General features: G+C 42.1%; 1 protein-coding gene and 2 pseudogenes across 1 annotated transcript in view; 1 reads left to right on the top strand and 2 right to left on the bottom strand.

Annotated features, from left to right (window-relative positions):
• Positions 1-1,451: 1,451 nt before the first annotated feature.
• On the bottom strand, positions 1,452-2,973 carry LOC131752429 (large ribosomal subunit protein eL43-like; annotated as a pseudogene).
• A 4,693-nt stretch (positions 2,974-7,666) lies between these two features.
• Positions 7,667-12,812, bottom strand: LOC131759267 (translocon-associated protein subunit alpha pseudogene; annotated as a pseudogene).
• A 105-nt stretch (positions 12,813-12,917) lies between these two features.
• The window catches only part of SMYD3 (SET and MYND domain containing 3), a 739,596-nt gene continuing 727,476 nt past the window's right edge, over positions 12,918-25,037 (top strand). The window contains exon 1 of the mRNA XM_059068124.2: positions 12,918-13,182. Within this exon, the coding sequence (XP_058924107.1) occupies positions 13,019-13,182 (164 nt within the window). The 5' untranslated portion in view covers positions 12,918-13,018. The remainder of the gene's footprint in view (positions 13,183-25,037) is intronic.

Below are 25,037 nucleotides of genomic sequence, written 5' to 3'. Positions count from 1 at the left end.
ATAACTTTTGTCTCTATGAACATATCTATTCCAGGGACCCTATATAAGTGGAATCATACAGTACTTGTTGTTTTGTGTCTGGCTTATTTCACTTAGCATAATGTTTTCAAGGTTCATTCACATTGTAACATAATCAAATTTCTTTCCTTTTAAAGGTTGAATAATATTCCATTGTATGTATATACTACATTTTATTTATCCATTCATCTGTAGATGGACACTTGGGTTGTTTCTACCTTTTGACTATTATTGTGAGTAATGCTGTGAACATTGGTATGCAAGTATCTCTTGGAGTCTCTGCTTTCAGTTCTTTTGGGTAACGGGATCTCTTTTAAGAAAAAGGATACAAGGGCTTCCCTGGTGGCACAGTGGTTGAGAGTCTGCCTGCCGATGCAGGGGACATGGGTTCATGCCCAGCTCTGGGAGGATCCCACATGCCACGGAGCGGCTGGGCCCGTGAGCCATGGCCGCTGAGCCTGCACGTCCAGAGCCTGTGCTCCACAACGGGAGAGGCCACAACAGTGAGAGGCCTGCGTACCAAAAAAAAGAAAAAAAAAAAAAAGAAAAAGGATACAAAACAATGAATACAAATATAAGTACAAAAGGAGGGACTTCCCTGATGGTCCAGTGGCTAAGACTCCACACTCCCAATGCAGGAGGCCTGGTTTCAATCCCTGCTCAGGGAACTAGATCCCACGTGCCACAACTATGAGTTCACATACCACAACTATGAGTTCTCATGCCGCAACTATATAAAAGATCCCGCATGCCGCAAAGAAGATCCCACACGCAGCAGTGGAGATCCCGCGAGGCGTGACTAAGACCCGGCACAGATAAGTAAATAAATAAATATTAAAACAAAACAAAACAAATATAGGGGGACTTCCCTGGTGGCGCAGTGGTTAAGAATCCACCTGCCAATGCAGGGGACACAGGTTCGAGCACTGCTCCAGGAAAATCCCACATGCCGCGGAGCAACTAAGCCCGTGCTCCACAACTACTGTGCCTGTGCTCTAGAGCCTGCGAGCCACAACTACTGAGTCCACGTGCCACAACTACTGAAGCCCGCGCGCCTAGAGCCTGTGCTCCACAACAGGAGAAGCCCACGCACCACAACGAAGAGTAGCCCCCGCTTGCCGCAAATAGAGAAAGCCCACGTGCAGCAACGAAAACCCAGTGCGACCAAAAATAAATAAAAATTAAAAAAACCAAATATAAGTACAAACGGGAATATTTGGAGTAAGAAAAAAATAACAAAAATATAAATTTTTAAAAGCTGATAAATACAAACAACAAAAAATCCAGAAAAATTAACATGTTGTTATTAGCTGTGATAGAGCCCTCTAATACATTTTTTCCCCTGCATTTTTTGGCTGCATACTCTTTATCATTTCTTCACAAGACAACAATTTTTTGTTGTTGTTGTAATAAATTTACCCATTTATTATAAGCTAGCAATGTTTCAAATGGTGGAACCTCTGCTGGACTTTCAATTCCTTCAGTCTTCTGATGGCTGATTTTACTGTGAGGTCAGAGGTGGTATTGGAGGTCCAGGCACCACCAGCGACCATTCATGAAGGAACCACAGTGCCAGATCCCCACAGCCTGTCTCTTCATCTTGGTTTCACCACAGAAGGAGCAAGTGTACTTGGTGTGCTGGCTGATTTCAATTTTCTTCACAATTTTCCTGAGGGAGGCACCATTACAGTCCCGTATTTACTAACAATTCTGACCTTTTTAGTGCATTTAGCCACATTACCACAAACTAATTCTGAGCCCAGAGAGCAAGACAGCTTTATAGTATCAGTTTCTATAGAGAGAGTGAGAAGATAATTCAATCTTCCCTCTACCTTGGTTGATTGAAAAGTGTTTTGATTATTAATAGTTTAAATTTTTTTCTTTCAGCCTCTTAACTAATTCGTGATTCCATGTCTCTAACTTTCTCTGCATTGTCTTGCACTGGTGGTGCTTCTCACCTAAGAGTGAGCCCAGTGGGGCTCCAGCCCTTTGATCTCCCTCCACACTGTCCCAAGTCCAGCTCCTTGAAGTACCTGGTCCTCCCCACTTCCTGAAACCTACCTTTGCCAGGCTGGTCTTGGGTTGGTGAGTGAAACCAGGATCATAGTGGTCCCAAGCAGTGACTCATTTAGCTTTTTCTCCTTGGGGTCAAATATGTGGACGTGGAGGGACTGCTGACAATCTTGAGACTGCCACCAAGGAATAGAGGATGACGCCCAGTGGTCCATGGCTTCCACATGCCTGAGACTACTGCTTGCTTTCTTTTTTCATTGAGGAAAATCGAGGGCCTTGGAAAGGGACTTTTCAAGTGAGGGACTCTGCTTATGAAGTTTCCTTAGCCTCTGTGCACTGGCCAGGCAAGAGACAGTGGGTGACCAGCTTAGTAAGAAAAATGCTACGCATGGAGTAGGCTACTTCCAATTCTTGAAGCCCTCTTCTTCTTATTCATAGTTGAGGCCCAGATATCCTCAACACCAGGTTCAGTACACAAAACTCAAATCAGGAAATGTTTAAGTCGTTCCAATAATCTGTGACTCAACATCAAGTTATCCTGGCTTCACATACCATCTCAATAACTGAAATCCTACATTCTTTGTGTGTCTTAAACCTTCAGTTGGGGAGCTCATGCCTTCTCTTGTAGGTGCGCTGCTTACAGGCACACAGCACCACACTCAGATTCATGAGAGAAACAACCCAGGAGAACAGGGACTGAGATCCTGCCATTCATTCATCTGTCAAATCTCTGTATGCTAATTATGAGCAATGCATCATCTAAGAGTACAGGAAGATGGGAGTGTGCATCCCTCAGACAGTCCCCCATGTTTGTCAGATACCTTCCTGATACCCAATGTCTGCTTCTGAGATCAAAAGTTTTGAGTCCCTGTTGCCATATGTGGGCCCAAATAGAGACCTCTTGTGCACAGCCTCTTGGACACTGAATTTTTCTGGAAGCATAGATGACCTCTTCTAGTATGAGCAGCTTGATGAGAGTTCCTAAATTATCCTGGCTCTGGTGAAATAATTTATACTTTTTCCAGGCATATCTTGCCTGCCTTGGCTCCTGTTGAACCCCAACAATGACAATGAACAGGAAACAAAGAAAAATAACGAAGATATGTATTAACCAAATGCCACGTGTAAACTGCATTTGGATTCTGAATTAAACAAATCTACTCTAAAAGCAAACAACCAAACAACAACAAAAACATTTATGAGACTATTAGAATACTTTTTTAAGGTGAGATGATGGTATATTATCCCCTTAACATTTTATTATGAACATTTTCAAACATACAGTAAACTTGAAAGAATTTATATTGAACACTGTATATCACCACCTAGATTCTGTCTTTAACATTTTACAGTAAGTCCCCTACATAGGAACCTTCAAGTTGCAAACTTTCAAAGATGTGAACGTGCGTCCCCATGTCCATTCATGTAAGTTACTTCACATGTCTGGTGTAGATTGTCGGGTGCGCGCATCCTCTACAAGTGGTTGCGCCTTTGTGTACTTTACTGTACAGTACCGTATAGGATACAGTAGTACAGTATCTTTATTTCAAGCCCAGGATGTCCGGAAGCAAGCGTAAAAGCAGCAGTGATGTAGCTGGTACTGCTAAGAAGCGCCAAGAGATAACAATGGAAATGAAAGTGAAAATAACTGAGAAAGTGGCGTGAGGTGGAAAGATGGTAGCCAACACTCATTCTTATAACATGAATCATTCCACCATCATCACGATTCTAAAGAGCAAGGACAAGATCACGGACCATGGAAGTCTGGTGTGCCGATGATGTCGACAATAATATTGGAGAAGCATGGAAAAGTGATGGAGGAGATGGAGAAACTTCTCAGCGTGTGGATGCAGGATCAGCATCAGCGTTGAGTCCTGCTCAGCTTAATGTTGATTCAAGAGAAAGCTAAAAGCCTTTATGAAAACTTGAAGAAGAAACACAGCGAAGAATCAGAGGGCTCATCTTCTAATGCCAGCCATGGATGGTTTCATCAGTTCAAGGCTAGAGCCAACCTTCACAATGTAAAAGTAAGTGGTGAGGAAGCGAGTGCGGATACGGTAGCTGCCCAGGAAATTCCTGAAACACTTAGAGAAACTGTTGATGAAGGCACGTATTTACCCGAACAGGTTTTTAATGTGGATGAGACAGGACTGTACTGGAAGCGGATGCCAGACAGAAGTTACATGAGTAAGGAGGAAAAGTTGATGCCAGCCTATAAAGCCGCAAAAGATAGGCTAATTCTGTTGTTTGGTGGCAATGCTTCTGGTGGTATGAAACTGAAGCCTCTCTTAGTTTATCATCCAGAGGACCCAAGAGCCCTTAAAAACATAGCCAAGGGCTCTCTTCCTGTTGTGTGGAAGAGTAACCCCAAAGTCTGGGTTACACAGGCTATATTCCAGGACTGGTTTTTCCACCACTTTATCCTGGAGGTAGAGAAATATTGCTTGGAGAAGGATGTCCCATTCAACATTCTTTTGCAGCTGGACAGTGCTCTGGGCCACGCTGCATTCACGGAGAACTTTAATCCCAACATCAAAGTAGTGCACCTGCCACCGAATACTATGTTGCTTATCCAACCTATGGGCCAGGGAGTTATAGTGTATGCACATGGCTGATTCGCTTTGTTGTGCAACAACTAACTAACAGTATTGTGAAGCAATTATACTCCAATAAAGATCTATTAAAGAGAAAAAAATTATTTATTTATTAAAGAATTTTTTTTTCTGATGACCTTGGGTGTTTTTTTTTTTTTTTTAACATCTTTTTTGGAGTACAACTGCCCCAAAATGGTGCGTTAGTTTCTGCCTCATAACAAAGTGAGTCAGCTATACATATACACATATCCCCATATCTCCTCCCTCTTGCGTCTCCCTCCCGTCCTCCCTATTCCACCCCTCTAGGCAGTCACAAAGCACCAAGCTGATCTCCCCGTGCCATGTGGCTGCCCCCCACCAGCCATCCATTCTACAATTGGTAGTATATATATGTCCATGCTACTCTCTCACTTCGTCCCAGCTTACCCTTCCCCCTCCTCATCTCCTCAAGTCCAAGGAAATATCATTTAAGTCACACTTTTTGTCAGGCAGTAAAGGTGAGTGACGAATCAGGAACAACCTTGCGACAACTTTGGAAGGACTGTAACATCTACGAGGCCATAAAAAACATTGATATTGTTTGAAGTGAGGTTACAGCTGTCACCATAAATGTGGTTTGGAAGAACCTTTGCTCAAAGTTTGTTCACAATCTTTATGGATTTGAGAAGGTGAATGAGGAGTCCAAAGAGGTCTTCAGCAACTTAGTGACCCTCAGCGAGAAGCCGTAGCTAGATCTGCAAGAGGACGACTTCACTGAACTCCTTGCTGTGCAACACGAGGAGCTTACTAATGAAGACCTGATGGAATTGGAGGCCCAGAGAAAGGACGAAGAGAGACAAGAGGAAGAAGTAACTGAAGACCTGATGAGATTCAGGATGCAGGAAATGGCAAAGGGATTATCTTTATCTGAGGAGGCACTGTTAGTTTTTAACGCACAGGACCCAAACGTAGAAAGGTACACGAAGTTTGCAGCAGTTCAGAATGCAATCCAGTGCTACCATGTCATCTATGATGAGAAAAAAGAGCTACTACCCAGACATCACTGGATTGTTTTTTCAAGAGGGTGGATAGAATTGAATCCAGCAAGGAACCAGAACCTGTGCCATCAACGTCAGGCATGAGTGAAATTGTAGCTTACCCTCTGTCTCCTGTTGTTGACGATCCTTCAGCTCTACCATCTCCCCCATCCTCCCCTCCAGTCAGTAACTCTTGCCTGTTCACTCGATGCCAGCCCCTGTATGCCACCTGTTGTACTGTACTATTGTACTTTTCAAGGTACTGTACTGTAAGATTAAAAATGTTTCCTTTATTTTTTGTTTGTTTTTTATGTACTATTTGTGTGAAAAGTTTTATAAACCTATTACAGTACAGTACTATATAGCCGATTGTGTTAGTTGGGTACCTAGGCTAGGTTTGTTGGACTTAACGAACAAATTGGACTTATGAACGTGCTCTCAGAACAGAACTTGTTCATATGTGGGGGACTTACTGTACTATACTGGCTTTTCTACATATCTATATATCTACCCATTTCTTTATTTATCCATTAATCCATCTTATTTTTGGTGCACTTCAAAGTAGCTGCTAGCAGCCAGAGCTCCCCAAGGCCTCCATAACTCTGCAGTGGGAAGGTCAGATGGGCAGAGTCCAGGTATTGCACTTTAGCTACAAAAGAGGCTAAAGATGATGACATTGGTTTTGTTTCTTTAACACAGACCAAAATAAGGGTTATTTAACCAAGCTGTCTCTCTCATGGAAATGTCCAACCAGGTGAACAGTCAGGGGTGTAGGGCTCTTCCTTTCTCATGCCATCATTTTCTGGGATATTGCCTTTTTGTTTATGGTGGGTAATGGCTCACCACTAGCCCTGCATCCAAGTTCCAACCAGTGGGAAATGAGAAACATATATATGCATAGGCTAGGAGAAAGTTAGACTGAAGGAATGGGACATTCCTCTAAGATTTGGGGCAGTTGACTTTCTGGGTCTTGGGAACAAGACATGCATTAGAGGAAATGGGATCATGTCCGGGTAGCTGGAACCACATCCCAGAATAGGAAAGACTAGGTCATCCCATCTCTGAGTATGGATCTCAGCCTAATGTTTCCCTGGAGAATTCTTTTCACATGCTCTAGTAATTGGGAATATTCTATGGTAGAATTAGCCCCTGGTTCTCTGGAACTCCTTAGGAAGTGTTATTTTGTTCAGGAAACGGTTTCTGAGTTCCTTTGATGTATCATACTTAATGCCAAGTAGTGGTATGAGATGATTATACTAGTAGTGCTGGTGAGTGCTCAGGTATTATCCTATACTTACAGACATAAAAACTTTAACTCAGAATAATGATTCCTTACATTTGTAAGGTGAATTAAAGATTTTTCAGAATACTTTCATAGGATTTATTCTCATCACTTTGTAAGGTATTATCTTCATTATAAAGTTAATAAATAGGCTTGGAAAATTTGCTGAAGGTCACACAGCAGAACTAGGACTCAAGTCTATGTCTTTGAAATCCTCACTCACTCCTCTTTCCACTACAGCACAGCCACTTCTAGATTATTTCAGGAAGTGCCAAAAGTTTGCTTCTCCAGGTTGCGAAAGTCAGGCTATTCTTACAGTGCAGGAATATCACCGCATGGATTACCAACCAATTGCAAAGGTAAAATGTACCTTTACAATGAAGAGTTTAAGCAGCCACCACTTTTACCAAGTGATCAAACTTCGTTTTATTAATAGTGGACAACCTGATATTATGCACACTCTGATATGATGTGATGCAATAAGAAGTGAACAATATATAATTTGAAGTGTTTTTACTAAAAAACACAACTTGAATCAAATCAAACCTCTAGTTTCTAACATCTAGATCTAGTCTGAAGCTTACAGGAAATACAGGGAATAGTGGAACAAGTGAAATGGCACTAGGAGAAAACAATAGGCAAATACAGAATGTTGAACATTTTAACAAGAATCCTAGCTTGGAATCTTTCTTTTTTTGAATTTTTAAATTTTATTTTATTTTCTTATGCACCAGGTTCTTATTAGTCATCCATTTTATACACATCAGTGTATACATGTTAATCCCCATCTCCCAATTCATCACACCACCACTCCCACCCACAGCTGCTTCCCCCCCCCCCGCCTTGGTGTCCATACGTTAGTTCTCTACTTCTGTTCTCAATTTCTGCCCTGCAAACTGGTTCATCTATACCATTTTTCTAGGTTCCACATATATTCGTTAATATACAATATTTGTTTTTCTCTTTCTGACTTCACCCTGTATGACAGTCTCTAGGTTCATCCACGTCTCTACAAATGACCCAATTTCCTTCCTTTTTATGGCTGAGTAATATTCCATTGTATATATGTACCACATCTTCTTTATCCATTCATCTGTCAATGGGCATTTATGTTGCTTCCATGACCTGGCTATTGTAAATAGTGCTGCAGTGAACTTTGGGGTGCATGTGTCTTTTTCAATTATGGTTTTCTCTGGGTATATGCCCAGTAGTGGGATTGCTGGGTCATACGGTAATTCTATTTTTAGTTTTTTAAGGAACCTCCATACTGTTCTCCATAGTGGCTGTTAGCTTGGAATCTTGAAAGAGTCAATGTCATGAAAAAGAAAATGCAATCCCGGTTTTTTAAGAAAAAGTTACCAAAGCCATTCTTAAGGTGAACATGTTTTTTGCTTGTTATTATAGAGTAATTTTCTTAGATGTGATGATATTGTAGTTTTTTTTTTACAGGTGTAGAAAGTTTATAGCTCAGCATTGCCAATATAGTTAATTTGACACCTTAGTCCTTAGTCCTACTTGCAAAGTGATTAACAGCTATACAGTAACTTGTTTTATTGTCATCAGCTTTGGCTCAGATGTTTAAATACTTAAGCAATTTGAAAAGATTTTTCATTTGTGTTCTGTTTTCTTGTTTTTTGTGTGGGCATGGGTGCAGGTGGGGATTATAATAAAGAGGGTTCAGTTCAATATAACGAAGACAGATCAGGAACTAAACAGCTACTAAAATTTCATTTACTGGGACTTCCCTGGTGGTCCAGTGGTTAAGAATCTGCCTTCCAATGCAGGGGACAGGGGTTTGATCCTTGGTCAGGGAAGTAAGATCTCACATGACACAGGGCAACCAGGCCCGTGTGCTGCAACTACTGAGCCTGTGTGCTCTGGAGCCTGAATGTCACAACTAGAGGGCTGGCACGTCACAACTAAGACCCAATGCAAACAAATAAATAAATAAATATTTTTAAAATTTATTAAAAATTTTTTCATTTACCATTTCCGTACAAAATATATATGGGAGAATATGGCTTAAAGACAGATGGGAAAAGCCTCTTATTTGTTCATACTACTTTTACTACTTATCCAGTCTGACAATAATGCCAAATTTATTTACTACCTATGGCAAGGGTAACTAAGAGGAATTTTATGAAGTCAAATTATTTTGGTTCTGAGATCTTCAGTGCTTAAAATTTTGGAGTTCTTCAGATTAACTTAAAAAAAGTCAACAACCAAAATACCCCAAAGATTAGATTAAAAAGCAATTGGTTAGCCATTAACAATTATCCAACTCTTTAACAGATTAGGATTAGTTGGAATTTGGCATAGTCTGTAGACCAAGGCAACTTTTCTTAAGCAAGATTCTTCTATTAAGGAGAGAAAAATGATCTCTTAAAAAACAAAACACTAGAGTAATGGAAATAAAAACAAAAATAAAGAAATGGGACTTAAAATATTTTGCACAGCAAAGGAAACCATAAACAAGACAAAAATACAACCCTCAGAATGGGAGAAAATATCTGCAAATGAAAAACAGGCAAAGGATTAATCTCCAAATATACAAACAGCTCATGGAGCTCAATATCAAAAAAACCAAACAATCCAGTTAAAAAATAGGCAGAAGACCTAAATAGACATTTCGCCAAGGAAGACATACAGATGGCCACGAGGCACGTGAAAAGATGCTCAATGCTCAACATCACCAATTATAAGAAAAATGTACCTTAGACATAGAGAATGGACCTGAGGACATGGGGTGGGAGGGGGAAGCTGGGGCGAAGTGAGAGTAGCATGGACATATATACAGTACCGAATGTAAAATAGCTAGTGGGAAGCAGCAGCATAGCACAGGGAGATCAGCTCGGTGCTTTGTGACCACCTAGAGGGGTGGGATAGGGAATCTGGGAGGGAGGCTCAAGAGGGAGGGGATATGGGGACATATGTATGCATACAGCTGATGCACTTTGGTGTACAGCAGAAACTAACAAAGTATTGTGAAGCAATTATACTCCAATAAAGATCTATTAAAAAAAAAAAAGTGGCCTAAAATCATTCTAGAGCTATCTCCTGGGTCAGAAATAGAACAACGGACAACTCACTTTCCACAAACGTACCATTTTCCCTTGCTTCCCTCCGTCCCTCCCTACATCCTCCCTCCCCCCTCCCTCCCTTTGTTTTATTTATTTGAACATTTAATTAATTTATTTATTTTTGGCTGTGTTGGGTCCTTGTTGCGGTGCGCTGGACTTCTCACTGCAGTGGCTTCTCTTGTTGTGGAGCACGGGCACTAGGCGTGCGGGCTTCAGTAGCTGTGGTGCACGGGCTCTAGAGCACAGGCTCGGTACTTGTGGCGCACGGGCTAAGTTGCTCCGCGGCATCTGGGATCTTCCCGAACCAGGGCTCAAACCCGTGTTCCCTGCGTTGGCAGGCGGATTAACGACTGCACCATCAGGGAAGGCCCTTTCTTTTTAAAAGAGAGAAGTTGGTTTTATATATCAAACCCAGAATTTTCATGTTTCCCAATTTTGGTGCTAGAGATCCCCAAATTCCTTGAACTCATTTGGGAAGGTTTCTGAAGGTGTGCATTATAGTAAACAGTAGCAAAACACCAAACCACTTCTATTGCTAAAAAGCAGCTACTCCTGCTTATGCTTTTAGAATACTAGTTGTAAAACGGCAACAACATGCAAAGTTGTGCCATCAATTGGGATTTGAGTTATTCTAAGGAAAAAACATTGTTTTCTTTAAAAACAGTCCAAGGCAGGACGTCTATAATCATATTGGGCAAATATTGAGTTTTGGGGGAAAATGTCAGAAAACATCCAAAAGGAAGAGACAATAGCATTATATTTAGTATTCTAAAGGCATGCTTCAGGTAGTTAACTATGATTCTGGTAAGACCAACTGCTCACACGCACACACATAGATTTTAATGGTTAAAAAAAACCTCAGGGCTTCCCTGGTGGTGCAGTGGTTAAGAATTTGCCTGCCAATGCAGGGGACACGGGTTCGAACCCTGGTCCGGGAAGATCCCACATGCCGTGGAGCAACTAAGCCCATGCGCCACAACTACTGAGCCTGCGCTCTAGAGCCCGCGAGCCACAACTACTGAGCCCACGGGCCACAACTACTGAAGCCTGAGCGCCTAGAGCCTGTGCTCTGCAACAAGCCACCACAATGAGAAGCCCAGGCCCCGCAACAAAGAGTAGCCCCTGCTCACTGCAACTACAGAAAGCCCACGTGCAGCAGCAAAGACCCAATGCAGCCAAAAATTAAATAAATAAATAAATTTAAAAAAACCTCCTCAAATTTGTTACTTTATTTACTTGTTTTTTGGATGCACCGCGTGACATACAGGATGTTAGCTCCCCGAGGAGGGATGGAACCTGTGTCCCCTGCAGTGGAAGTGCGGAGTCTTAACCACTGGATCACCAGGGAAGTCCCCAGATTTGTTACTTTAGAAAAATAAATGCCGTGGATTTTCAGCAATATTATTGACTCTGATTGCTCAGTCCGCACATAAGTAGTAGTTGCTTTCTATGGTGATAGGGCTTCTCTGCACTAATTCCCATCATGTTGAAAAACACTAGTGCAGGTTAAGTACAGACTGAACTGTTGCACAAAGGAAGATTTACTCATCAGATCCCACTGATGTGCCTGTCTCCTGGGCAACCTTCTTGGTGAAGCTATATTGATTTGATTCAAAGTTTCCTGAGGAATCCAGCTCATGTCAACATCATTCTGACTTGACCTACCCAACTCTACCTCTGTATGGGGTTTCTTGCGCTTTCTAGATTCTAGGAGCTGATGAAGGCCAACAACAACAAAGAGCCCAAGACCAGTAAGGAACATATGTACAAAGATTGTTTCTCCCATCTTCTGTCTTTTCTAACCCATCTTCTGTCCCAATAATTGTAACTGTTTGATAGAAGACAGTATCTTGGAAAATGTTGCCGTTCAAATCTTTGTAGTTCAGATTGATGACCAGACCAAAGGGCCTTCCACCCATGGGCTCTGCAGGAATGAAGGAGGACTCAAAAACTGCCTGCCTCTAGGGCGGCACTACAGTGTTCAGAGGAAGAGCTGTGAAATTCTGGATGTAAAACTGGTAGTCCTGAAGATAACGGAATGAGGTGTCTAGAGAGTCAACCATAAAATCTGGTCTGTAAAGCCTACCAGGAACTTCACAATGTTATCTGCTGGAAACTCTCCTTTCACAAACAGGATGGTTGTATCTACACTCGGTGAAGCTTCAGGTTCACCAGATACATCTTCTTCCTCTTTATCTTTGGCCGAATATGTCGGTTCATCATCTTCCACCTCTGCTTCATCGTCTTCATCTTCATGTACAGAATCTTCCACTGTTGCTTCATCTTCTGTAAGATCTCGAGCCGCTGCCAATGAGCCTCCAGGATCTTCTCGGAGCAAGAGGCTGGCAGGGAACAGCAGCAGAAGAAGCCGCAGCAGGCGGGGGAGGGACTTCATGGCGCCGCCGCTGCGGCGTCCAGTCCCCTGTCGGTTGTAGTTTCGTAGCATATTGTTCTTATTCTGTGGAAACGCATGCTACAGTATTTAATTATGACATGTCATGATGTAAAGTATTAGTTATGAAACGTTATGATGTCTGCAACTTTCAAATGGTTCAACACAACTTTCAAGCGCTTCAACAACTTTTATAAACACACACGTACATACACATATACGTACGTACATACTGGGAGAAAATGAGCAGAAACCGCAAAATGGTAAGAATTGTTTGATCTGGGTGGAGGGTATACAGGTGTCCACTGCACTGTTCTCTCAACTTCCTGTCTGCATTAAAATTATCCTAATAAAATGTTGTTGGAGAAAAACACCGCCTCTCCTCGCGGAGCCGCCTCGGGTCCGAAAGGCCGGGGGAGCAGGTGGGAAGGCCAGCAACGCCCTTACCCACGACCAGCGAGCCCAACCTCCCGACTCCATCTGGGCATGCTCAGAGGCTCCGCCGCGCCCGCCCCGCCCCTCGGGGTACGTGAGCGCAAGGCGCAGGCGCCGGGCTCCCGGCAGCCAGCGAGACGCCGGCTGCGAAACGCGGCGGACGCCTGAGCAGCGAGAGGTCTGCGAGGATGGAACCGTCGAAGGTGGAAAAGTTCAGTACCGCCGACAGGGGAAACGGGCTGCGCGCGTTGGCGCCGCTGCGCCCCGGAGAGCTGCTTTTCCGCTCGGATCCTTTGGCGTACACGGTGTGCAAGGGGAGTCGTGGTGTCGTCTGCGACCGCTGCCTCCTGGGGTACGTACCTCCCTCGCCCACCTGAGTCCAGAGTAGTGCGGGGTCCGGGGTGCTGAGGGCGTGGCGGGTGGGGGAGCAGCCCTCCCCGGGACTCCCCCTGGCCGTGGCTGCACAAAGTCTCGGCGGTTCTGCCCAGCCCCGCACTTCCCCAGATGCTCGCCTCCCGGGGGCGCCTCGTAGCTGACAGACTCCGCTTGGCCGTCTCCTGGGCTGCCGCGGCGGGGGTTGGAGGGACCCCAGGCGCAGCCCCTGCAGCTCTGCAGGGCAGAGCTGGACCCGCTACCACCCCACCTCGCCGTAGTAGTAACTGGAGAGAGCCGGTGGGCAGACTTAAGGGGAAACGTTGGGCCGTGGGTAGTTTTGCTGGGGAACAAAAAAGTCTGTGTCTCGGGCGATAAGCTTCATTGGTGCCCTTGTGGAAATCACAGTTGGCGGACGTGGGAGTGAGTGGGAGCACGGATGGTGTAAGTCAGGCACACAGCCGAGGCCTCGCCAAAAAAGTGCGGGGCTCGCAGGACGCGGAAGAATCTTGGTGTTCACGGAGCACTTCCTATGGTCCAGGTTCTGTTTGGCCTGGGGATACAAAGATGAACGGGACGTCCTTAAGAATACTTAAGGAGCAGATAAGTGAGCGAGATAATTAATTACAGTGTATCAGAAGGGCTGAAATAGAGATGCAGTACTGTGCTGTAGGAGCATAAGTTACTGAGGTTCCATGGTGTGCTTTGCATTTAATGACTGTGCAGGCAGGTCTAACTCTTAACCACCTATCTAGATGCAAGAATTCATGTGAAAGTGTTTTATAAGCCTGTAAGCACTGGGTCGATGTAAAGTGCTATGGGAGAGCAATTTATGGAAATGTGTAATATGTATGCACGGTCATAGGAATTGTATTCAAGCAACAGTTGTTCTTGAGCTCCTATTATATGTCAAGGAGAAGTTCTCTGTTTGAGATGGCCGGGGTGATTTTTTTCTATGACTGCTCTAACAGACCTATTAGTCTGGGATTGAGGTGGATGGAAGTGAGGGGGTAAGTGCAAAGCTCAAATCAGTAGCTTGACCATTAGTATGTCCTTATTTGGTTCATAATTGAGGAATTTATTTAATTTCGTATTTTAAAGTTACTTAATTGTATTTGTTGCTTCCTGAAGTAATGATAACAGCAACAACAACAAAAATTCGTTGAGGAGAGAACACCTTGAAGCTTTTGTAAACTGTGTGGTTGAAAACAATTCATTCCTTTCAAGGAATGAAATGGGGAAGGCTTCAACATTGAAAGTTATAGACCTTTGATTGTCATTCAAGCAAATTAGAGAGAAAGCTGGGATGTTCATCCTGTTAAATCCTTTGGAGGTGTTTCTAGAGTTTGAATGTAGTCCAGAACAGAGAACTTGCATTTTCTTAAGTCTTATAACATTAAATGATGAAGATGTGGATCATCTTGCAGATAAAACCAGACTGCCAAGTTATTTAGTAGTTGGAATAGAAAAGTTTTGGAATGAATACATGATGGCAAATTATTGATTGAATTATCAGCTCTGAACTTGAGTTCACATGGAACATGGAATTGTCCATTTTCCAAATAGACTGCACAAACCCAGCCCCTTGTATGTGGCATACTTTCTTATTTACCATACAATTCCATTACTGCTATCACTTATTTTTCTTATTAACAAGAACTGTAACGATTTAAACGAAAAAAGGAATTTCATGAAAGAGTTTTGGGGAGTTGTCAACATCCTTTTAAAGTCTAGAGGAAACCCAGCTCTGAAAATGGGCAGGAACCAAGGGAGTTCCACAGTCAGAATTGCACTTCAGAAGTAGATGGGGTTGGGACCTGGAGAGTACGTTCCTTCTGATGCTGCCTGGTAATACTGGGTTCGGCAGCATGTATCGCCAGCACTATGACACTGGACCCTACTGCTGCCGCTATTCTTGCCACCACTGCCGCAGCCACGGCTGCTTGGGAACCTGGTTATTGCTGGAAAGTTGCCAGCTCAGCCATGCTTCTTTGTGATATTAGCTTTTTCTTTCTTTCTTTCTTTTTTTTTTAAAAAAAGCTGTTGGGGGTAGGAGTTTATTAATTAATTTATTTTGGCTGTGTTGGGTCTTCGTTTCTGTGTGAGGGCTTTCTCTAGTTGTGGCAAGTGGGGGCACTCTTCATCACGGTGCGCGGGCCTCTCACTATCGGGGCCTCTCACTCTCGCGGCCTCTCTTGTTGCGGAGCACAGGCTCCAGACGCGCAGGCTCAGTAGTTGTAGCTCACGGGCCTAGTTGCTCCGCGGCATGTGGGATCCTCCCAGACTGGGGCTCGAACCCGTGTCCCTTGCATTAGCAGGCAGATTCTCAACCACTGCGCCACCAGGGAAGCCCAGCTTTTTCTTTCTTATTTTTTTAAAAAATTTATTTAATTTTTTGGCTGTGCTGCCAGGCTTGCTGGATCTTAGTTCCCCGACCAGGGACTGAACCTAGGCGGTGGCAGTAAAAGCCCGGAATCCTAATCACAAGGCAACCAGGGAACTCCGGATATTAGCTTCTGATTCAAAGTTCTCAGTGGGTGTCTTGGATTGGTTGAGCCTGGGTCACTGCCTGCATCCTAGCTACAAGGGAAGTTGAGAAGGTGAGTAGTTGGCCTTCATGGCTTTTAAGAAAGGAGGAATTTTCTACTTCCCACCATATTCATATTATAATGGGGAAATCAGCAAACATAAACATAGGAAAGGTAATATCAGTAAATGCCAAGGCTCCAAGCAAAACAAACTAAAGCAAACAAATGGATTTTTTTATACTGGACTAACAAACACTTGTTTATTAGTACTTTACACACAAAAAAATATTTGCACTTAAATTTGGATTGCTAGGACATAGTTCACAAGTGCTGAACTAGTGCTCCTAGTAGTAGGAGCTCTGTTGAACACTTCTGCTTCAGTGGTTGTTGTGTTTCTGAAGTGCTTAGTTGGGAATCACTGCAGCCTGAGGATAGTGTTAGAGAAATCAAACTTTGGTGCATTGTCTTATGCAGTTTTCTACCAATATTGAATGCTCATCATTGGGGGGATACAATTCTGTGTTCCTTATCACCTTGTAAGTAAAATTTGTTTCTTATCATTAGCTGTGAAGTCCTTAAGCGTAGATGTCTTTCAATTTTTGTAAACCTCAGTGCCTGGCATGTAGTAAGCTTTTAATTTGTAGTATGAACATCTCACAGAATTCTCCTCTAGTTGTTTTTGTCCCTTTGCTGCCTTCCATTTGAATTAAGAAATGGAATGAAAATATTAGTTTGTAACGAATAACAACAGTTCCATGGAAGTGGGGGGACCAAAATAAAATAAAAGAACAGGTATTTATTGTAATTACTTCATTAGTCTCCAGATCATTTATTGTTATAAGATTCTACCTGATTTCCTTTGGCTTGGGCTGCTTTGATTAGTGCTTTAGTTCTTGCATATTTATTTTTATTAATAGAGAAACTTAAACCTGCTTCATGACTTCTCTTGCTTTTTTCCTTTCATGAAGGATTGGCTGCTGGTTTTTTGTGTTGTGAGTAGGAAGGAATGAGGTATATAAATTGGAGAAAAATTAAATGACAATGAAATTGTGACCTGAAATAATTTATATTATCCTTTTTCTGCTGTTGCACACATTTTTAATTTGATGTAGCTGGAGAAGATTGACAAGGGTTATTTGTGTCTTCTGTTTGTTTTGATATATGTAGCACATAAAATTCCACTGTAATTATTTTGTTTGTAGGTCCCCACTTTAGTGACCTAAGTCTAATCTTTTTGTTTCTGGGACCTAGTACACAAGAGATGCTAACTGTTGGAGTTGTGAAGGGATAATATTTTGGGGAATTTAAAATCATTCTGTGTTTGTTTTTGGTTTTCTAAAGTTCCAAGTTGCCTGCAGTTTCCATATCAAGAGCTTCCATGGTAAACTCTAATGATAGTTTCTTCTGTAGGGTAAAGAGGGTATTTCTTCCATCACTACAGCCGAGTATGAGGCTTAGTGCCTCCCAGGAGGAAGGAGAATGAATTGGAAGTGGAAAATCCATCTTTTTTCAGCCCTGGTGGCTTATGGGAAGCAGGGGATAGAGGCAGGGAAAATAGATTGTGAGAAATATATGTTCTGACCTTCCTTGTCTGGCCAAAGTTCTGGGTTTGGGGTGAGGGTATTAAATGGGTTGATGGGGCAGTCAAAAGTAGAAGGCCTAAAAAAAAAAAGTAGAAGACCTTTGGCTCTGCTCCTTATTTGTAATCTTGAGAGCTGTTGGTGTGCCAGCATTGGGGGCTAGGGCATAGCAGTGGTAAGAGAAAGTGGCCGGCTGCATGAGCCTGTGGTAGCAGGGGATTCTGAAGTGCTCTCATATCACTTCAGGGATGTGGATGAGCTTAGAGGCCTGGTGGAACAGCAGACATCATGACAAATGACTGTGTGACTCTAGGTCAGGAACATGGAGCCCAGAGGTGGGAGGCAGCATGACATCCCAGAAGGTGAGGTGGCACCAGTCCAGCAATAGGACCTGATCACTGCCTTGCAGCAGAGACCAGTGAGGATCCATAGAGACGTCAAGATCTGAGGTCTTGCCACCATAAGGATGTCCCATAAGCCCCACTTGGAGAAATATTTACCTGAAAGCAGCTGTTTAAACCAGCTCCGGTAAGGAGTTAAACTTAAATGTCTGAAGATTAATTGGAAGAGACTGAGATATTATTTGGCAAATATTACATTTCTGGCTATTTACTAGGGTGAGTGTTCTTGAGGAAGCTTGGATTAATTATAGAAAAAGCAGCCCCATGTTCATGAGACAGTAGATCAATTATAGGAAATGAAGCAACTACATTTGAGCTACAGTGTGGGTAAATATGATCAGGCAGTAAAGGGCAAAAAAAAACCCCCTGGTGAGATGATGTAATCTGTCTTGGCCAAGGACTGAACCTGGGGTGGGAGCAGGAGGGAATACCTTCTTATACTGGGATAAGAAGCAGAGGTGCCTGAGAAGGTAACAGCAGTGACTTCAAGGCTTGAGGACAACTAGGGGGGCGGTTGCTGAGTGAGAGAGTCTCAGAGAGGAGAAGGTGTGAAATATTCTTCTAGGAGAGGAAAGTGAATTGCTTAGGAAAATATAGCGGGGTTGCTGGGAAGTGCTAAGGGTCCACTTAAAACTTTGGTTCATTTATTTATAGTGAGAGCAGTTAGCAGAGGAGTGCTCTTTTCTCCCAGTGGTCGGCAGTTTGACTCTGAGAATTGGGCTCACCCAGGACTGCCTGGTTACCATGATGGGTGGAGAGAGGGAGCAGGAAGCTGAAGTCGTGGGCAAGGAAGAGTGTAATCATGGACCATACTTCTAAGCTAGGGACTGAGGTCATGAGGAAGGTGATGGACAGTGAAATGTGGTGGAAGCAATGGATTAGAGGACCTCATGTGCTCAAAGCGATGGTGGAGTGGTCAGAGGATGGGATGACTTGACATATATATGCTTTAGAAGTAGGGTGTGATTTGGTACAACAGGGTTTAGGGTATGCAGAAAGTGGCTGAGGTAGGGAATAAGAAAAATGTTGGAATGATCAGGAAATTCAGAGGCTGAGGTGTTAGATGAATCTTCTAAATAAGTGAAGTTACCCAGAATGCTAGGCATTGGAAGGAATAGTTTCAACGAAGGCAGAATTCTCATTTTGGCTTCCTGACCCGGGGTTTAAGGGCTGACCAGAAAGAGCCAAGTGGAGACAGGGAGGCACTCACTTCTCTTCAAATAGTGTATAAAAGACATTTTCTGGGTTTACAGCTGGTTTTGTGAAGTATCCCACCACCAGGTGCAAGTGAGCTGCTGTAGTGTCGCAGACTCTTCCTGGGGGGATGGGCTTGGAAGGTGGAAAGACTAGCAAAATCTTCTCAAGGGAAGAACCTTGAGAGATGCATTGAAATCAGGATTATGAAAATAGTTTTGACCTCGTGGGCCTCCTGAAAGGGCTTTGGAGTCCCGGGACCATACCTTAAGAACCACTGTTATAAAACACTGTACATGTCTTTTGTGACATTTGGAGAGGCTCAGATTTGTTCTCTAGTGTATGTTGTGAACCATGAACAATATTTGTTCTGGTTTTCTTGTAACCTGCCAGGATATATTGGGATCAGGAACCAAAGTATGGAGTTAGTGCCTCCCTGTTAGGATGACTTGTTCAACATTTGCTTCCAATCTTCTAACTCTGGCTGGTTCTGGTCGTTTAAGAGTCAAGGGACTTGTGATGGTGATTAACCTTGATTATTAAGGGAAAGTAAGAGAGCCATTTTCCATTTACTTGTTACCACAGTATATGATGACTGAAAATTATTATTCAATAGCTAATATTGATTGTCACTTACTAAGCAATGACAGGCATGATTTTAAGCGGTTTACCTTAAATAGTACTTCACTTAATTCTCATAATGACTCTAAAAAAGTGTCTCTTATTTTCCTTGTAAGCACAGACATAAACTAGAGAGCATTCAGACATTTGTAGGAGTGTAAATTGGTATGCCCCTTTGGAGGGCAATTTGCTAGTACCTAGCAAAATTGAGCACTATGTTTTCTTGACCCTATTTTTGGGATTCTGACAAATGAAAATAGCAGTGGTTGCACAAGGATACTTAGTATAGCATTTTGGTAATTAAGAAAAAAGGAGAGAGAATTTTAATGTGCATTAATAGGGACTGGTTAAGTTATGGTGCAGCCATATTGTAGAATCCATGTAGCTGCTAAGATTGAAGTGGATCTGTTTCTACAATGGATGTGGATGGATGTCAGTAACACATTGTTGGGTGAATAAAGTTGTAGAATAATGTATGTATTTTAAATAAAATTTTTGTGTGTATGTACTTGTGTGTGTAGAATAGGTCTGGAAGAACACCCCAGAATTCTAATATGGTTACTTTTGGAGGATGGGACTTGGAGGGGGGAAGATACCCTTTTGTACTTTATATATTTTGTATTTTTCAAAGCTTGTATCACTTTTTGTAATTAAAGATTTGAATAAACTTTGAGAAAGTCTTTGTTTCATTTGGAATTGTATAAAAGGGTGGTGCTGCGTGGGGTGAAGATGACTGTGAAATTTTTGCCAGTTTATGTCTGCTTTTTTTTCCTTTGAGTTGCCAGCTGATTAGACCAAGAGTGAACCTCTTGATAAAACATGAGCCAGGTGAGCCAGTTTACTGGCTGGCCATTGGCATTAGAATTTGAACTGAGAGAAGTAGAACTTCTTTTTTTTTTTTTTTTTTTTTTTGCGGTAGGTGGGCCTCTCACCACTGTGGCCTCTCCCGTTGCGGACAGAGCACAGGCTCCTAACGCGCAGGCTCAGCGGCCATGACTCGCGGGCCCAGCCGCCCCGCGGCATGTGGGATCTTCCCAGACCGGGGCACGAACCCGTGTCCCCTGCATCGGCAGGCGGACTCTCAACCACTGCGCCACCAAGGAAGCCCTAGAACTTCTTTTCATGGTCCTCATCATAATTCTCCTTGCTCTGACTTTGCTCAGGCCTGGTTATTCAGCTTTCCATGGTGTTTCTGAGATATCACAGTATCCATTAGTAAACTTTATTCATTTTCCTTGGGTGGATACATAAGATGAGTACATTTCCGAGCCTCCTTGCAGTTAGACTTGGGCTTGTGACTCAGTTTTGGCCAATGGAGTTTGGGCTAGAGGTTACACAAGCCATTTCCAGGTCTACCATAAAATATCCTGTGCCATGTTCTCTGCTCTCTCTTACCTTGTCTTGATGACTGTGGAGGCAGTGAGTTGAGATGCAGAAAACAAGAAGTATGAGTCATGGTATGGAAGAGAGCTGCTCTGGGGCATCACTCTACATGCACCAGATTTAGTAGGAGCTAGAAATAAATCTGTTAAGTCACTTAGAGGAGCCCTTATTTAACTTTAATGTGCATAAGAATCACCTGAAGATCTTGTTAAAGTGCAGATTCTGATTCAGTAAGGTTTGGGTTGCGTGTAAGATTCTGCATTTCTAACAAACTCCTAGGTGATGCTAAAGCTGCTGGTCTGCTGATCACACATGCGTGGCAGAGATTTAAAGGGTAAATGAAATGACTTATAGCCTATACCGTAAGTACTCAGTAAACACTTACCCAATGGATATTTGAGCATCCTGAATCAGATGAAAAGGAATTAGAGACTATACATACATAATCAAATGTTTAAAGGATTCCTAAGTGCGTATCTATTTTATGTATCATGGACTGGAATTTAGTTTTAGTATTATGTGTGCAGAAAATATGAAATGAGAACCTGGAATTATTTTAAAGATCATTTTGAACATTTACTTATTTTAAAAAATTTATTTATTTATTTATGGCTGTGTTGGGTCTTCGTTGCTGCACGTGGGCTTTCTCTAGTTGCAGCGAGCTGGGGCGACTCTTCGTTGTGTTGCACAGGCTTCTCATGGTGGTGGCTTCTCCTGTTGCAGTGTAGGCTCTAGGTGCGAGCTTCAGTAGTTGCAGCAGACACTTTTTTCTTTTTAACAGAACAGTCCTTATTTTAGGTATCACATCTGGAGGTTAACAAGGTCATTTCATTGATAGTGTTAAACTGATCACTCAGTCAAGCTGTTGTCCTATTTTTGCCACTGTGTATTATTTTTCCCCCCAATCAGTTTGTGGGGAGACATTGTAAGATCATGGAAATATCCTGGTCATTAAAATTTCCCCTGAGATTTATGCATCCATGGATGATTATCGATTGAATCTTTGGTATAATAGTTGCAAAATGCTAATTTTTCACGTATAGCACTCTTCCACACTTACCAGTTAACATTCAGTTCAGCATTCTACCATAAGAGCCTGTCCTTCCTTATTAGTTATCTTGTTATTATCAGTATGGACTCACGTATTTCCATTTTTTCAGTGGTTTAGAATTTATTAGGTACCTAATTGTTTTGGTACTCAAATTGTCCCACATCTTTTTTTAGTATGAAACCTTTCAAGGTAGATCCGGTGTCCTTGTGATATGCCCCCAAGTTTTCTTTCTTCCTCCCTCCCTCCCTTCCTTTATTCTTTCTTTTCTTTCTCCCTCCCTCCCTCTCTCTTTCTACTACCCTTCCTTTTCTTTCCTTCTCTTCTCTCTCTTTTTTTTTTTTCTTTAACACTTCCTTGCTTTCTGGCATAACAGATGTTCTAGACTCATCCTGTACCCATCCTGCCAAAATTCTGGAATCAGTATTTCTCTGAGGATTCCTGGTTTCTTTTAGTGAGGAATAATATTAGAGACCAAGATCTGAGCGCTAGATATGCTCACTGCCTGTGGGATGTTTTTGCTCTTTGACTCTTTCAGAGGACAGAGGAAGTATGCAGGTTCATGCAAAATGCGTACATATACACATACATACACATATTTTAGAAATCATGAGTTCACATCAGTACCTTCAATTCCGACTTGTCTCCTCAGGGTTCTTCCTTGCCTTTCCCCATTCCATAATTGTATATCCTTTCTGGCTCAGTGAGAACTCTGGCCCTCGAAAGCCTCAATGTATTTACTCATTTATTCAACTCTATATAATATCTAAAATTGTTTCAGAATTGCTTTGCCCACATCATTACCAAAAAGACCCTATTTGAAACAGTACAGAATTTGTTTACAATTTCCCTTTCCCCTCTACTCTGCCAAAGACTGAGAATATACAGTTAAATACTGTGTTTGTTTTACATTCTTTCTTTTTTCCCCTTCATTATATTTATTGGTATTTATTAGAAATACAATTGATGGGCTTCCCTGGTGGCGCAGTGGTTATGAATCCTCCAGCCAATGCAGGGGACACGGGTTTGATCCCTAGTCCGGGAAGATCCCACATGCTGCGGAGCAACTAAGCCCATGTGCCACAACTACTGAGCCTGCATCCCACAACTACTGAAGCCAGCGTGCCCTAGAGCCTGCGCGCCACAACTACTGAGCCATGAGCTGCAGCTACTGAAGCCCATGCACCTAGAGCCCGTGCTCTGCAACAAGAGAAGCCACTGCAATGAGAAGCCTGTGCTTGCTGCAAAGCCCGTGCACACCAATGAAGACCCAACACTGCCAAAAAAAAAAAAAAAAAAAAAAAAAGAAATACAATTGAGTTCATTTGTTTCACTTTGCTTTCAGTTTTAGTATTTCCCCCTCATCCTTTTTTATTTAACTTTGTATTTTGAATATATGGAACATCCACATGCTTCTAAAACTCAAACTATGAAAAAGAGAAGTGTTAGCCCTCCTCCCATGTTCATACTGTTCCTCCCTGCCACCCCTTGTAGGTAAGCAAGTTCATTGTTTTCTGGTTTATCTTCTCTCTGTCTCTCTCTCTTTGGTAAAGAGAAGCAAATCTATGTGTTTATTATTTTCCATTCTTACACAAAAGGTAGCATACTGTATTTGCTCTTTTGCACTTGCTTTCTTCACTTAAAAAATCTGCTCCATATCGTATTTACAGAGATCTTTCTTATTGTTTTTTATAGCTCCAAAGTACTCCATTTTATGTGTGTACCATAGTTTCTAATTTCCTATGCTTGGACATTTAGGTAATTTCCAGTGTTTTGCAATTGTGAATAGTGCTGTAATCAATAACCTTGCGCATAGGTGTTTTTATATTGTTGCTGGTATATACTCAGGGTAAATTCCTCAAAGTGGGATTGTTAGGTGAACGTGTAAATGCCTATGTGTGGGGCGGCACCATTTCACATCTCCACTAGCAACATATCAGTATGAGGGTGCTGGTTTCCCTCAGCTTTGCAGACTCAGTGTACTGTCAACCTTTTGAATTTTTACCAGTCTGATGGGTGAGCAGTGGTATCTCAGTATAGTTTTTGGTTTGCATTTAAATTGTATTATCAATAAGGTTAAACATCTTTTCATATGTTTAAAGGCCATGATTATATCAATATCTCTTTGTGATTGTCTTTATATATCTTTTGCCTGTTTTTCTGTAAGACTTTCGTTCTTTCCTTCAAATTTAAAACTTTTTTTTTTGTATATTAGAGGTATTAGTCTTATGTTTGAGAAATATTGCAAATATTTTCTTTCTGGTTGTCATTTGTGTTTTAACTTTTCTTGTGATAGAGTAATTCACAAGTTTCTAGTTTTCTTCTAGAATTTGTATACTTTAAATCTTTACATTTAGCTCTCTGATTCATTTGAGTTTATTCTTATGTATGGTGTAAGGAATGGATCTAATTTTATCTTTCTCCAAATAGATATCCAGTTGTTCCATTTATTAGGAAGATTATTTTTGTCCCAATGATTGGCACCAGTAATCATATTCTAGATCATATACTAATTGGGTCTAACTCTTGACTTTCTACGCTTTTCCATTGGTTTATCTGTCTGTTTATGCATAGGTACCACACTATTTTAATTACAGATAATTTAATTTCTAGGAGTACTCTTATGTCATCTTCAAACACGTAGTTTATTCTTTTTCAATTTTTATGCCTCTAAGTGTTCTTTCTAGGCTAATTACTTTCAGTAATGCTTCCAGAACAATGTTTAATAGTCGTGAAGATAGTTGGCATTCTTGTGTTGTTCCTGGCCATAAGGGTTTCCTTATTAATTAAGGTGCTGGTTTTACGACTCAGGTACATATATTTTATCATGTTAAGGAGGTATCCATTCATTTACATTTTCTCGAGTTTATTTATTTATTAACATCTTTATTGTAGTATAATTGCTTTACAGTGTTGTGTTAGTTTCTGCTGTATAACAGAGTGAATCAGCCAAATGCATACATATATCCCCATATCACCTCCCTCTTCTGTCTCCCTCCCACCTTCCCTATCCCACCCCCTAGGTGGTTGCAAAGCACCGAGCTCATCTCCCTGTGCCATGCAGCTGCTTCCCAGTAGCT

This window comes from Kogia breviceps, chromosome 1, assembly GCF_026419965.1.
Source record: "Kogia breviceps isolate mKogBre1 chromosome 1, mKogBre1 haplotype 1, whole genome shotgun sequence".
In the NCBI taxonomy this organism is placed as follows: Eukaryota; Metazoa; Chordata; class Mammalia; order Artiodactyla; family Physeteridae; genus Kogia; species Kogia breviceps.
Note: the sequence above shows the minus strand (reverse complement) of the source record. Positions and strands in the feature narration are given on the sequence as shown.